Source organism: Athene cunicularia, assembly GCF_003259725.1.
Source record: "Athene cunicularia isolate RWA chromosome 2 unlocalized genomic scaffold, athCun1 chr2_part1, whole genome shotgun sequence".
NCBI lineage: Eukaryota > Metazoa > Chordata > Aves > Strigiformes > Strigidae > Athene > Athene cunicularia.
This window is the reverse complement of record NW_020799095.1, coordinates 116,836,848-116,850,404: the sequence shown is the minus strand read 5'-3', so window position 1 is coordinate 116,850,404 and position 13,557 is coordinate 116,836,848. Positions and strand designations below refer to the sequence as shown.

General features: G+C 37.0%; 1 protein-coding gene and 1 long non-coding RNA gene across 2 annotated transcripts; one reads left to right on the top strand and one right to left on the bottom strand.

The window, feature by feature from the left end:
* The first annotated feature begins 6 nt into the window (after nt 1-6).
* Nucleotides 7-4,325, top strand: LOC113476278. The gene is made up of 5 exons (XR_003397692.1): nt 7-192; nt 1,114-1,228; nt 2,049-2,151; nt 2,664-2,813; nt 4,072-4,325. It is a non-coding gene; the product is annotated as an uncharacterized LOC113476278 (long non-coding RNA).
* On the bottom strand, nt 3,909-13,347 carry MCMDC2 (minichromosome maintenance domain containing 2). The gene is made up of 14 exons (XM_026841685.1): nt 12,891-13,347; nt 12,670-12,800; nt 12,514-12,573; nt 11,989-12,184; nt 10,918-11,040; nt 10,634-10,741; nt 9,293-9,421; nt 8,548-8,779; nt 6,645-6,850; nt 6,153-6,319; nt 5,598-5,774; nt 5,205-5,347; nt 4,609-4,718; nt 3,909-4,136 (listed from the first exon to the last, which is right to left on the bottom strand). The coding sequence occupies exons 1-14, from the start codon at nt 12,988-12,990 to the stop codon at nt 3,976-3,978; spliced, it is 2,043 nt and encodes a 680-aa protein (XP_026697486.1). The 5' UTR covers nt 12,991-13,347; the 3' UTR covers nt 3,909-3,975.
* Nucleotides 13,348-13,557: the final 210 nt, after the last annotated feature.

Sequence of the window (13,557 nt, the reverse complement as noted above, 5' to 3'; positions counted from 1 at the left end):
CGGTAGTTCCGGGGTTGTGAGCTGTTCGGTGCGTGCCTCGGCCTCCGCTATCGGAGCAGTAGTTGAGGCCTCCTAGCCCGCTGCGCCGGGGAGGACCCTCCGGCGGCGCCGAATCACCCGGCCTCGGACTTGCTGCTGCTGCTTCCTTGGGGCAGCTCTTCAGCCCAAGCCCATGCTCGTCGAAATACTAGAGTGAGTTCTAATTTTTTTTGGACGAACTTGAAATAGTCCCTAGTGTTTAAGAAGTCCAAGTCCGGGGGTTAAAACCCATGAATGTAATCTCAAGAATTGAAGGGATGGATCGCCGGCACCGTTTTCTAAACAGTGTAAATTGTGCTGCACCAGCAGCTGGCTTAGCCTGGGTGCTGGAGTCATTCAGAGTCCCTCAGTCCAGGCGGAGCCCCGCTAGCCGCCCAGGCTTTGCCCGGACCTGCCTGCGTCTTAAGACTAAGACGGACCCAATTAGTCTGTGCTGCTCCACTGGCAAGCCATGGCGGTTACCGGGAGTTACCTCTTGGTTAAGCAAATCATCAAAGTAACAGACAGATTGGACATCCGAAGAGACTTGGCTTTGCTGATAAATCATTTTCCCTGGCAAATGTGCATCCTAATTCTAAAGATAAATTACCTTTTATTCCCCTTGGGGAGTTTGGCAGGTGGTGTATGGTGACCCTGACCATGCCCTTTTTGGGTTGTACACGTGGATCTAAAATGTTGGGTTCTGTCAGGGACAAGACCCTAGGGGTCTCGGCAGTCTGCAGTCACGCTCACAGGGACACGGCAGGACTGCTGGCCTTAACCGATGGGAAAACAGGCCAGTAAGTTCCCTGGAGCACGGTAGGTGGGCTGGGGTTAGAGGCTGTGCCCTCACTAGGAGCAGCGTAATAGTCCTGCAGTTGATCATTCTTCACCTGGAACTTGGCTTAGGTTAAGCAGTTGTGCTGCTGCCTGTATTCTCTCCCCAGGAAACGATAAAGCCAGCAGTGAGTGTCCAGTAAGTTGATATTTCTTCAGCTGGCTTGTTTTCCCGGAGGAAGTGTTGATGCTCTTTGCTGCTGGTTTGGCAGTGGAGTTCTCAGACTCATAACATTGTTTATCTTTTTGTTGTTTTAGGCAGCAAATGAAGTGAAGAGATAAGCTTGTTACTGGCTTTGGGAATCAGTCTGGAATCTGCCATGCTGTTACCTTGCAAGCAGAAAAATGTCATGTGAATTCTGGAGCTACTGAAGTAATTATTCTTACTGGATTTAAAACTCGTGAGGAAAGCCTCCTGAAATCTAGAGTTCTAAAGCTAGTTTATGGCTTGTAAATTCTCTTACAGGTAGAACAAGATGGAGTATGATTGCATGTAGGGTTAAGAGGTTGAAATTCTAACAAAAAGTATTATGGCAGCTATAAAACCTGTGAGACTTGCTCCCCAGAACAAAGCAGGTGCAGTCCAGGGATTCTGAAGGAATCGGAGGGAAGAGGTCATAGCATCACAGTACCTGGTTTTTAACTGGGGACTTCTGCTTTGAAGAGTTAACAGATGCCAGCTGGAAGTGAGAGGCTGAAGTGAAGAACAGTGTGTGTTCAAATCGCCATCCCTGCTGGCCCTTAACCGTATTGGTCTGTTGGAATATATTCCACAGGGAAAGGTGACTGGCAGTGAACTTCAGCTCTAGAGAGATACTTTACATCTGGGGCTTGAATGTGACAACAGGGAGGGACCTGCATTTTTATGCCCAAAGAGAGCTTTTTTCTCTTGTTCCTGGCTGTACAGAGTCCGTTCTGTGCTTAACAGTTAAAACCAAGGTTCTATGCTGATTTGTAGAAGCGCATCTCTTGAGGGAAATTTAACAAATCCCCTACTGTTTGATACCCGGAAAAAATTACACCAGTCTTATCACAGGCAGGAAAGTTTTCTGGCATCATGATGATCACTCTTTGCCGTTTACCCAACTGAATTTTGTGATGAGCAATGTTGTATCTGATGTGCCAGCTAATCAGTAGGATTTTTTCAGTTTTATTTGCTACCATCATTTCTGATTTCATTTATTCTTTTAAAGGTGCTCTGACATCAGATGACCTTCCATTGTCCTCGAGCTTTGTGTATGCACGTACAGCTAACGGCAGACTCCACCTGCTCTAGAAGTATGGGTGTTCAAGAATGTAAGTTGCTTTTTTACTGTGGTACTACACTGCTTGGGCCAGGAGGTTGTATGGCTACCTCATGAAGGCCTGTGCTGGCCACGTTTGCTGCTGTCTTGAGCTGTCCTGGCTTGTGAAGGTGTGACCCGTTAGTCAAGGACACTTTTGGATGACTGTCAATGATTTTGCTGTCCTTTACTTGTGGTACTGCTACTAGTCTTCTAATAGCTTAAAACATCACAGGAGAAACTGGGGAGAAGTAATGATAAAAAGTTGTGCTCTTGCAGAAAGTTGTTTTTTCTAAGGATACACATTCCTCAATACAGCTTGTCAAAAATAGTGATTTATAAAGGAATTCTATTTAAGTCTATTCTAGAAGTAATTTGCTGGCATAAAGATGAAATCTTTGCCATTTGCCCATCTGACTTTTTTTTGATGTGTATCTTTGAATCTGAAATGGCAGTAAAGTTAATAACTTTGTATAAGATTGATTAAAGATACAGAAAACTATTTTGAATTTTTTTTTTTTTTAGCTTGAAAACAGCAGCCTGACATGTGGAGTACTCATGCACTTGGAAATGCTTTCATGGCCCTTGTTCCTAGAAATACCTCTTGGTTCAACAGTAAGGCAGGGGACTAGCTGTTCAGTGAAAACATGTGAATAATCCTCAAATGAAGTTCAGGTGAGTGTCAGTCTAGAAGGGGAAGCAGCCTTGTGGATGTCCTTAGAACTTGCTAGTTAATATTTAAGTGTACTAAATAAATCAAAATTGAATAAATCAGGGGTTGAAACATGTTAGAAAACTTGCGTTATCTTGTCTAAATGAGAGTGTTTACCATGTTTGTGTAGCAGCTTTTCTGCTTATCTCCAAGGCAAGTGTGTGTATGAATAAAATCTTGGATTTGTGTTTTCAGTGACTGTAGTTTTTTTGTTGAGCAGTAGCACTGTGGTCCTGCTGGATGACATCCTGGGTAGGAGTCACACCAAGCCTTCAGTATTCAGCTTGTTCAGATTTGACAGGAAGGCTGTACAATTTGCTGGTTTGCTTTTTTTTTTTTTTTTAAACATGGACCTCTAGGATGTAAAACCTGCTCAGTATTATGTCTACTGCTATATCCTTACTAAGAAGATAAAAATACAGGGAAGTCTGTAGTTGGAGAAGCATACTGTGTCTCAGACACCTCATCTTCTACCATACTGTTCTTTACACTTGTTTTTGCAGCGAGGTAGAGTTGAACTCTGAGCTCCCTGCCTAGCAGGTTGTCTAATAACTTTTTTTCTGCTTTCCTAGAGGGTTCTACTATCCCCTTCAGTCTATATAAAGTAATTTGGAAATACTGTTGGCTTTTTTTTTTTCACATTGCAGGAACACACTGGCATTCTGGTCTAACATTATGTTGCTGTAATGTAAAACTAAGACATAGAAAAGAAGCAGTATGGTTGATACTTCTGTACATTCTAACATTTATAGGGCATGAGTAATTCAAGACAGTTGGCTTACATTAGGAAAATAGACTTTACTTACCCCCTCACTGGGTGATACATTTGTAAAGAAGCAACAATAAAAACTGCAGAGTTCATTTAGTTGAAATGAAACATTAGATTCTAAACTCCTGGTTTAACTGTTAGTTGTAGTCTTATTAAAAACCCTGCTTTACTCTCCCTCACTTAACAGTGGTAGCCAGGAAGAGAAGTTTGGGTTGTGGCTTTATCCTCAAGTCATGACCTCCCAGGATGAAACTTGTAATTAATTAAAAAAATAGCACTGAAACATTAAAGACTTTGCAGTTAGAAATATACAATTAATAGTCTCAAAAGTTCAGGCTTTACTTAGAGCAGGGTTTTCACTCTTCATTAGTGTGAATTCCTGGGGCATATGCACCAATAAACTTCAGCAGTTGCTGGTGACACTGCATGAGGTAACTGTCTCTTTGTTGCAGGGAGTTTTCATCACTGAGGTCAAATGGAAATACAGGATTTGGTGCTACGCATAATGCAGACTTGCCTAAACAAAGAAGAAATCAAGACTTACAGTAAAAGGCTTGATAAACTTTTGCCAGGACTTTGAAGGGAAAAAAAAGCTGTGACAGATTACTTTGTAATGCAATCTTGTATGTTACCATTTAAGTGTTACATCATAATTCTTGTATAACTGCCAAATTTGTGTGTGAACAAATGTGACTGATGCTAGATTGAAAAAAAAAAACCCACAACCCTTGTCTTCTGTTGCCCCAGGGAGGGAAATCTGTCTTTAGTTTAACCTGGACCAATATTAGAGATGCCTCAAGTAAGCCGGCATAAAGGATGGAGGCGCAGGAAAGTTACCTGGAAGACTTCTCTGGTATCAGTCTTGCAGTGGAAATTCTGGACTCTGATTTGAAATGAACTACTCTTGCAATCAGTTGATATAAACTTGTTTCAAACTGACAAAATATGAAAACAGTGTACCCAAGACTAAAGACTGCTGCATTGTTTACCATGTTTTAGGGTAAGAGATGATTCAAATAACAAGATGGCAATCAACGCATCTTCCTCGTGGACTTTCTTTCTTAAACTCAGTTTAGTATGAGCCTTAGACAGTGAAATCCTAAGAGAGGAATATAATAAAAATATAAAATAAAAAATATTGCAGATGAATGCCATCTGTATTGCTGTTTCAAGCACTTCTGAAAGTTGAGAGTGGAGTGTTTTTCTTCCATACTGGTGCTGTGTAAGCTTCCCACAGATACTGTCACTGACAAAGCACATATTTTATATATGACTTTCTTATGCTATGAAAGCAGTGGAACTTGGCATGTTCTCTATTGCTAATACTTTTTGCATAATACAAAGCTGTGATAATTTTTCCTAGATAGTTTTAATAGTAGTAATTGTTTCTTAAATTACTGGGGTTTTTTGCCTGGTAAAGTTAACTTTAACATCAATATATACAATAAATGGTAAATAAGATTCTTTATGCCTAAACTTTTCAAAACTTGAGTCTTGTCTCAATTTTTATTTAACAAGCTCTTGAGCAGGGTAGCACTATTTCTATCTGAAAGGTAGATATGTTACAATGAAAAGTAAGACATACAGGATTTTTAGTGCAGATGCTGATAATGTTGATCCATGAATAGAACCCCTTCTTACTCTGCGACTTGCAAGATAGTAGCCGTGAATGAGGCTTTCTGCTTCTGAACTCAGTTCAACATGGAGATTCTTGGCAAACGAAATAAACTAGAAAGAGGGTAGACATTTTAAATATTTAACCGGTAAATAAAGAATTTACACTTTTCACATCTTTTAACACACCAGGAACATAGTAATGTAGTTTGAATAATATATTCTACCACTAGTTTTTATAAAGACAGATTAACAGGTTTAAAACCAAGCAATCAGAATGGGCAGAGAAAAACTTCTAATTCCAGAAACAGTATGATATTCCCCAGTATAATGCATTTCTAAATTACTGGGTAGCATATGTTACCTCCTCATAATCTTGTGTTCTGAACTGCTGTGAGACTTTGTATAGCATGGCTTCAGGATTAATTGCTTTTTTCAAGATATGATGTACAAGAGGAGAAGACAGTTTACATGAAGGAAACTCATTGTATATCAAAAGCCCAAAACCATCCACAATGTTAGGTGGAATCAAACTCATGTCCTAAAGAGAAGACCCAGAGAAAGAAAATTATTATTTTGGCCTTTTGACTTGGAAAAACACCATAGTTTTTTCAATATGTAAAGGTTCAATGTTCATATATACTGAGTCCTGCAAAAGTAACTAATAAATTACCTGTAATATATACAGTACAATCTTGTTTCAATAGTAGCTGTCAAAAGCTATTCTGGATAAAACACGATACCTACTTTTAGGAAGGCTAGCGCATTTTAGCGCATTTGATTTAAGGTCACCGAAGTTGTGCCTTGTTGGTAAATACAAACAAATCTGATGATTTTCAGTATTCTGTAAGGTGAAATAACCATAAACACAACTGACTGCTGTAGTATAGTTACTGTCATAACAAGGCATGTGCTTTACCATCTGTCCAATTAAAAAGTTATCCTTATGTGTAGGTTTCTTTGAGGAAGAATCCACATCTACAAAAGACCAAAAATTGGTCTGAACCGAAACAGTAACTTGTTGGTCAGCCTCTTCTCCATACTTCTTCCCAGGAATGAATACTGTTGTCATTCTGCTCTCTAGCACTAGAAGGTGGCAAAATACACCAGTTAAGTGATCAACCTAGTTTAGATATAAATTCTAGTCCCGCATGCACTATCTGAAACCAGTCACAATTATGTATTATTTCACTGAATTACAATCAGTGGATCTCTGCAGTCTAGCCTGTGTAGCAAATGTAAGCTGACAGGACATCAGCTTTTTTTGTCCTTGTTTCTTACACAGGCTCATTAAAAAAAGCTTATGGATTTTCACAGCATTTGAGGGCCATAAGCTAGGGAACAAACCTAGCCATGAAACTGCACGTTTGTTTTGTTCTGGCCCCTTGTTTATTAGTAGATGTGAGATTACCAGACTGTAGAAGTTCAAGTTTATCCTTTTTATACGAAGATAAATCTCCTATGTAACAGATGCCACCCTTAGCCAGCACAGCACTGCAGGCTTGAATGCTAGCACGTCCAGTTCCGTGTTTATCTTTGGACACAGAAGGAAAAATTTCACTACAAGGTGGGTGTCGTATGCCACGAGGCAGAAGACATATGCTGTAATTCAGAACCCTAGAGGATTAAATAATTCCATCAGTCATAAATCGTCAAATTGTTCTGTTTTTCAAAACTTAAACACTATACTTTATAATGGTATTTATATATGTTAAGACTTGCTTAGAAACAAAAAAAACCCAACTCTTAACATAAAGCCAGTGTCGAAGCTAAATGTTTAACTTTGAATATTAAGGTCAAAGTCCAAGCCTTCTCTCCAACAGCTGCCAACAGGGCTTATTTCTTAACGGGTTTAACATGAGGCAAATCATAGTTTGCAATAGAAGTAATTCCTAGGAAGTCAAAGAAGTGTCATAATTGAATCCCGTATTGTTATCTCCTAGAGAAACTTTTCCAGTGATTGAAAAGGGTAAAGGATTAGTAATCCTGTCTCCTTCCGGGAAAAATGAAAAGGCTGGAAACTTGCAAGCTCTGCTCTGTCCTGTCCCCCACTGCTTTTTGAGAAAGTGGGTATACAATTTCTTGTTCATCCCCTGTACTATGTTCCTTGGCACAGAGAGGTTGCAAATTGTCTGTTCCGCCACCAAAGGCTCCTAATCATTTTAAGATGTCAGAGCATGATTTATCCTACTATTAATAACTGGGAGATACATAATTATTAGTAAATAGGCTATCATACCAATAGAAATATGATGTAGGAAATGCCTACTTTGACAGGCTGCTGACAATAAAAAACTATGTGCACATACAAGACAGTACAAATGACAGTACTGACCCAAGATTACCGTGTGCAACTGTTTTGATATTAACCAGATGTTTCAATTCTTGAAACACTCTGAGCTCCTATGATTTCTCTTACAAAATCTTACACTTAACCTGAGGAAAAAAATGCTGCAGCCCACATTATTTTCTAATTTGAACTAATTTCTAGAGCTAAATTTTGAAATGGTTAAAGTATTTTTTCCACAACAAAAAAATACTAATGAATTTGTTGAAGGACTCTCAAAATTCATGCCACTTTCAAAAATCTTCAAAAGTAAAAATGAAGCCCTGTTTTGAGTTAGGAAGGAGAAGGTAATTTTGTTTAATGTAAATTTAAAGCTGAGCATATTGTACTTTTCTGCAGTGTATATGAAACTGTGTTAACAGTTTATAGTTGTGTGAAGGGGTAAATATATAAAATGCATAAATACAGAAAAACATTTTGTTAAAGGCAACAACACCTGGATTTATGACCTATGTGTAAAGATGTACATGACTTCCGATACCTTATCAGTATAGTTTTTATAAAAAAGACTGATAAAAAATAAAGTATCTATTTCTATTTACATACTGTTTATTAAGTGAAAATACTGATAGCTGGAACTGGTGATGAAAAGGCTTAAAGTGACACATGATTTCAAAAGTCAAGCCCTTTGCTTTTATCATTACCAGCTTCTGGAACAGTCTTCGGTTTTGATATTAGAAGAATGTTTTGTTTGAGCTCTGCTAAATAGTGCTAGTGTTAAAATCTTACTGAGATTATTATGAGAGTGTTAAGGGGTTCATTATTAGTGAAGTTCTGATCTAGATTTATCACTCAAAATAAATAAGAATTGCCCAGGGATAAAAATTGGGTATTTTTGCCAAGCCAGAGCCCATATATTCTTTTAAAATACAGTCTATAGTTTTTCATGTTAAGACCGATCCTATTATCTTTACAAATACTCTTATTTTAAAATCTAATTTATCTGAAAAATAACTAATCTCTTTACCTATCAATTACTAGTGTGTCGCTTGTCACAATCAACAGATCCAGATAATCTGTGTTTTCTTTTTCACATGTCTGTACTAGACTCAGCAATATTGCGAGTTTAAGAGTATTGTAAGTGCCTGGTGGAACAATCTGAGAAGCAAAGATATTGGCAAGGATGGCAGTAAACCTCCAGCACGAACTTGAAGTCAGGGAGAGCAGATGCTTAAAATTGTCACTGACAAAAGAAGAACCTAATGAAAAAAAAGTACAAGTTAACAAACACTTAATGAGAGAGCTACACAGATACATTAGAACAAATCACCATTCTAGTCTTAATACAAAACTTAGAAAGAATATATTTATGTATTAAGCACAAACTCAGAATTTCTGACTATTAATTTTACCACTAAAAAGGTAACAGTCATGATCTGCTAAAACTGATGGAATAAAAAAGGAATAACAAACTGAAATATCAGGTTTGTGTAATGTATGACTTCTAAGTACCTTCCAATGGATATGAGAAGTTGGAATGAGGAAGTTGAAGGACTGCAGTAAATAATTATGTTATTTCCCAATGCGTGGAAAGTAGGCAAAAGAAGATATTTCTAATAACAGTAAGCATACTTTTCAGACTGTATGAGGAAAGTCACAGAGTGGTTTTGTAATCTGGACCTCTAGATAACAGAAAATTGTACCGATGCTCGAGATCTTGTTCTAGAAGGTTTTCCAACTTTTTCAGTTAATTTTTAATAGAACTTTCTTACCACTTGGTTTACAGAGCTGTATGCTATTGACTTCTATGCATGCTGTAGCTTGTAAGCCATTTTGGACACAAGCTGGAATTCCTATAATCTTGTAGTGGTCTCCTATTTTCATTTTATTGGCCAGTTCATCTAGAAATTAAAAAAAAAAAAAAAAAAAAAAAAAAAAAAAAGGAGGGTGGTGGTGGTGATAGGAACCTGCAGATGCGTTAGGGCATAAAAACAGTTTTAAAGACATTCACGTTCTAAATGGTTCAATTTTATGAGGTAATCACAGAAAACAACAGTTGGATGCCAGGTTCACCATAATGGCCTAGAATAAAGTGAAGCATACAAGTCTAATTAATGAGTGCAAAAGGCAGGGAAGGCACACTGGGTGAGGAAAAGTGGATCCCTGATAAAGAAAAGGGATGATGCATTTAGTTCTGCACTGAAAAGAAAACAGATGGTTGTTTGCGAGTATGTGTTCCTACTCTGACGCTTGTGTTGACACCACTATCAGCTACTGTCCTAAAAAATGTCAGAGAAAAAAAACACAATAAAAAGGAGATTCAAACTAAACTTTTCAAAAACACATACAAATTGCTTCGTATCTCCACACATCCTTATCACATTTATTTTTGGAAATTGGAGTTAGGTCCAACCAACCAAATACAAATCTTAGCTGTGAGACTGTCTAACCTCACTGAAGCCAGTGGAAATTTAATGCATGCATAACTCACTGTATCTCACCCATAGATTGTTTTATAAATTTATTACTTTTATAATTTTATTATTATTAGTTTTTTCTACTTAGTTTTCAATAAATGAACCATATATTTCCATAGACTTTCGCAATAGCAGCATTGGAGGTTTTTTTAAAAGAATGTAAGTATGTTGGTGAGTTGTGATTTTATTTGGATAGTCACACTAGAAATAATTTAATTGCAGTGGAAGATAGTGGTAGTAGAAGCCAAAAATCCTGACAGAATGTGGAAAACAGCTGGATTGAGGAAGGATGTTAAAAATGCATGAAGTTAGTACCAAACAGTATGACCAAAGGAAGCAGAAATGAGGAAATAACAAGCTACAGTTAGAATGTGATACTGCAGAGCTGGCCAGGGGATTTTAAAGGTATAAAAGTGAACACAACAGTCTTGCCATGTGCACTCCTCAACCACTGGTGTATACTATTTAGTCACCTAGCTGATTTTATGTATTTCCCCCCACTAGTTTTATTAAAGAATTGCAATAAGAATTATGACTTTCAACATTTTATCCAGAGACCTGGACATAGGAAAATGCAAGGGATTATTACAGTTCAATTCTAAAACATTTCTGATAAAACTCCACAATTCAGCTTACCTCTCAAGAAAACTGTAAAAGCCTGAATCCTAAAATGTGATTTATCATTGGAATATCCTTTCAAAGCATTAAGAATTTTTGCATCAATCATTTCAACCATTTGTTTATCTTTAAAAATAAAGGCAAAGAAAAGGTTAGTTCTCTTGAAAACAGTACAGCTTGCTTTTTTTGTTTTTTAGTAACTGGTGTATTTGGGGGCTTTTCCCACTATCCCTTTTGTTTACATATTGTGTAGCAGAAGTTGGAAAATAACAGATTTAAAAATAAAACTCCATAGATCCTACCACCAAGTACTCTAAATTTCATGTCTTCCTGCAGTGGCGAAGAACACAAACTACACACAAAATCATTCCTCACTGTGGCAGATTCTGTAGCTCCAGGCAGATGCACTCTTATGTACCTAAACCCTAAAAAAAACCCCCAAATTAATTTACCAAACATTTAAAATGAGGATATGAGTTTCATTTTAAGCTTTCCTTTAAGAACAGAAATGATTAAGTAGTAGACAGTGAAATTTCAAATTTATCATGTGTTTCTTCAGATGAGCATACGTTCTTATACTGTGCTTCCACTAAAACGATCTGTGTAATTACAGGTTGGCCACGAGATGGCAGAATTTCCCACTGCACAGCCCCGTCCCAAGCAGAACAGCTAGGCCTGGCTCTCGGAGCAGCAGGAGCAAGCCACTGCCACATCTGCCTGCCGTAGAAATGACATGGGATATGGATACTCATCATTCGAGGTATGTGCCCTCATGTAGATATGATTTATTCTATAGTCGCCTAAATTTTGGATTTTGCTTCTTGTAATTTTATGCTCTCTGTTAAAGGAAGCAAACAAAACAGCCTTAAAAGTATTTAAGGCCTAATCCTGCAACGATACAAACACTTCAGTAATATTACTCGAAGAAGTAGTTCCACAGAAGTCAGATGCTCATTAAAGCAAACTTGTTCTATGCAGGAAGCTTTCACCAGTCACTTAAGCATACTGTTCTGCAGTATTTTTATATAGACAGAATCACAATTTCCAAGGGGAAAAAGTTTTGGTTTGGTTTCTTTTTTTTCATGGATGATTTATTAAATTATATTGGCAACCTACCTTTTCTCATATAAACTATCTTCAGCATTAGGAAAATGGATTTCTGGCATAGAAGTGCTCCCAAAATATTTAACAATGCTGAGAAACCACTGGCAAATGTCCACTGCTTTCAATTAATAAAAATCATGCTGTGCTCATTACAAAAACGTCTGCATAATACAACTGCATGGGAAAATACCTTTTTCATGCTAGGTTTTTAATCTGTTATCAAAATTATAAAAAGGTTTTTGAAATAGTATTGATTACTTTTTCACTACCTTCAGAAAATGGACAGGTTTCCTCAGTACAAAGAAATCTTGCTCCTTGTGTATATTTTGTTACAGTTCCCATTGCAATCACTACTCCTTCAGACATATAAAACCTCTGAGATGTGTAATTAAAGGGAAATGCAGAAAGACTCAGAACATAGCTTGGTAAAGGTGGCAAATGTGTTGGTTTCAGCAGTATACTAATCTAACAAGAGACACAGTTACATTAATGCCATTAAAATATTTATTTAAAACCAATTTACTTACATGGACAAACACACAATGTTATATATAGCTATTGGAAAAAAATTTCAGAAACTCATAAAGTATAAAAGTAACTTAAGATTCATATTAATTATCTCAAGATTCTTGCAATACGTTTGGGTGAGACTTCCAGCTATTTTTAATTACAAATAATGGCACAATCAAAGGGAAAATGAAAACTGGAAAGTTAATACTAAAATAGTATTTGCTAATACTTTACCATACTTAAAAGATTTAATATCTAAATGGAGGAGAACAATGCGAACTCACCTGGGCCTCTGTCTGCAACTGTTCAATTAACGATAACGTCTTAACAGCTATGAAACATACCTGTGATTGAAAAATAGCTCCATTTTAGAAAGGAAAATCTAGTTGAAATATAGATGATAGACTATTGTCTGCTCTTGTTTATAAAGATATACTTACTGACTGAAAAATCTGTGCAGCTTGTATGGGATTATGAAGAATGTAGTTTCCAAGAGTTGCATCTAATTCAGCAATATCAGAAGGATTTATTGAAATAATGAAACGGTAAACAGCATAACTTTGTTTTGAGTCTGTAGGATCAAAAAGTACCTTAAATAAAAATAGAGATTTGTCTATCATCAGGTATCAATTCAACAGAATATCGATTGAGTGAATAATACCATTATATTTTTTGCAGTCATGCACGAATTTCTGGAGGCCACCACTTCTGTCAAGGTAAACAAGGGCAATTTCTCTCATTTTCTGTACTTCACGATGCATCTTCCAAGAAAGATCTTTTCACTCTTTATCAAAGTGTTAGAATAAACTGTGAAGAAATTACTTTAGAATTAGCCATACTATGATAATAATAAAGGTATGTATTAACAAAGCCATAAAAATTCTTTTTAAAATAGTCTTTTTCAAACTATGCAATTCTTTAAGGATTTTTAAAATCCATCCAGTGGAAAATTCTTTCCACTGGCTGAAGCATACTACATTCCTACAGTAAATTCCTGACGGTCTAGTGTTTTCTCATAATTATTTCACTGCTCAATTCCCTAACTCATGAAATTAAAACCTCCACCTGCCCTATATATTGTATAGGTATAATCAGCCTATCAAAAGTAAGACTTAGTCTTCCTTATCTGAGTTGATAGATCATTATCTAAATCGGTCATAGCTGTTAGAAGTGTGAAACTGGGCAACATCATCTCCCTTTTTTAAAGTCTTTCCTACTCTGCTGTTACCTCCTGTAGGTGTTGATCTTGCAAACACTGATTACCACCCATGTACACAGAAGATCAAAAGACAAAACTATTGGTGTGGGGGCTGACTGTGCTCTTCAGT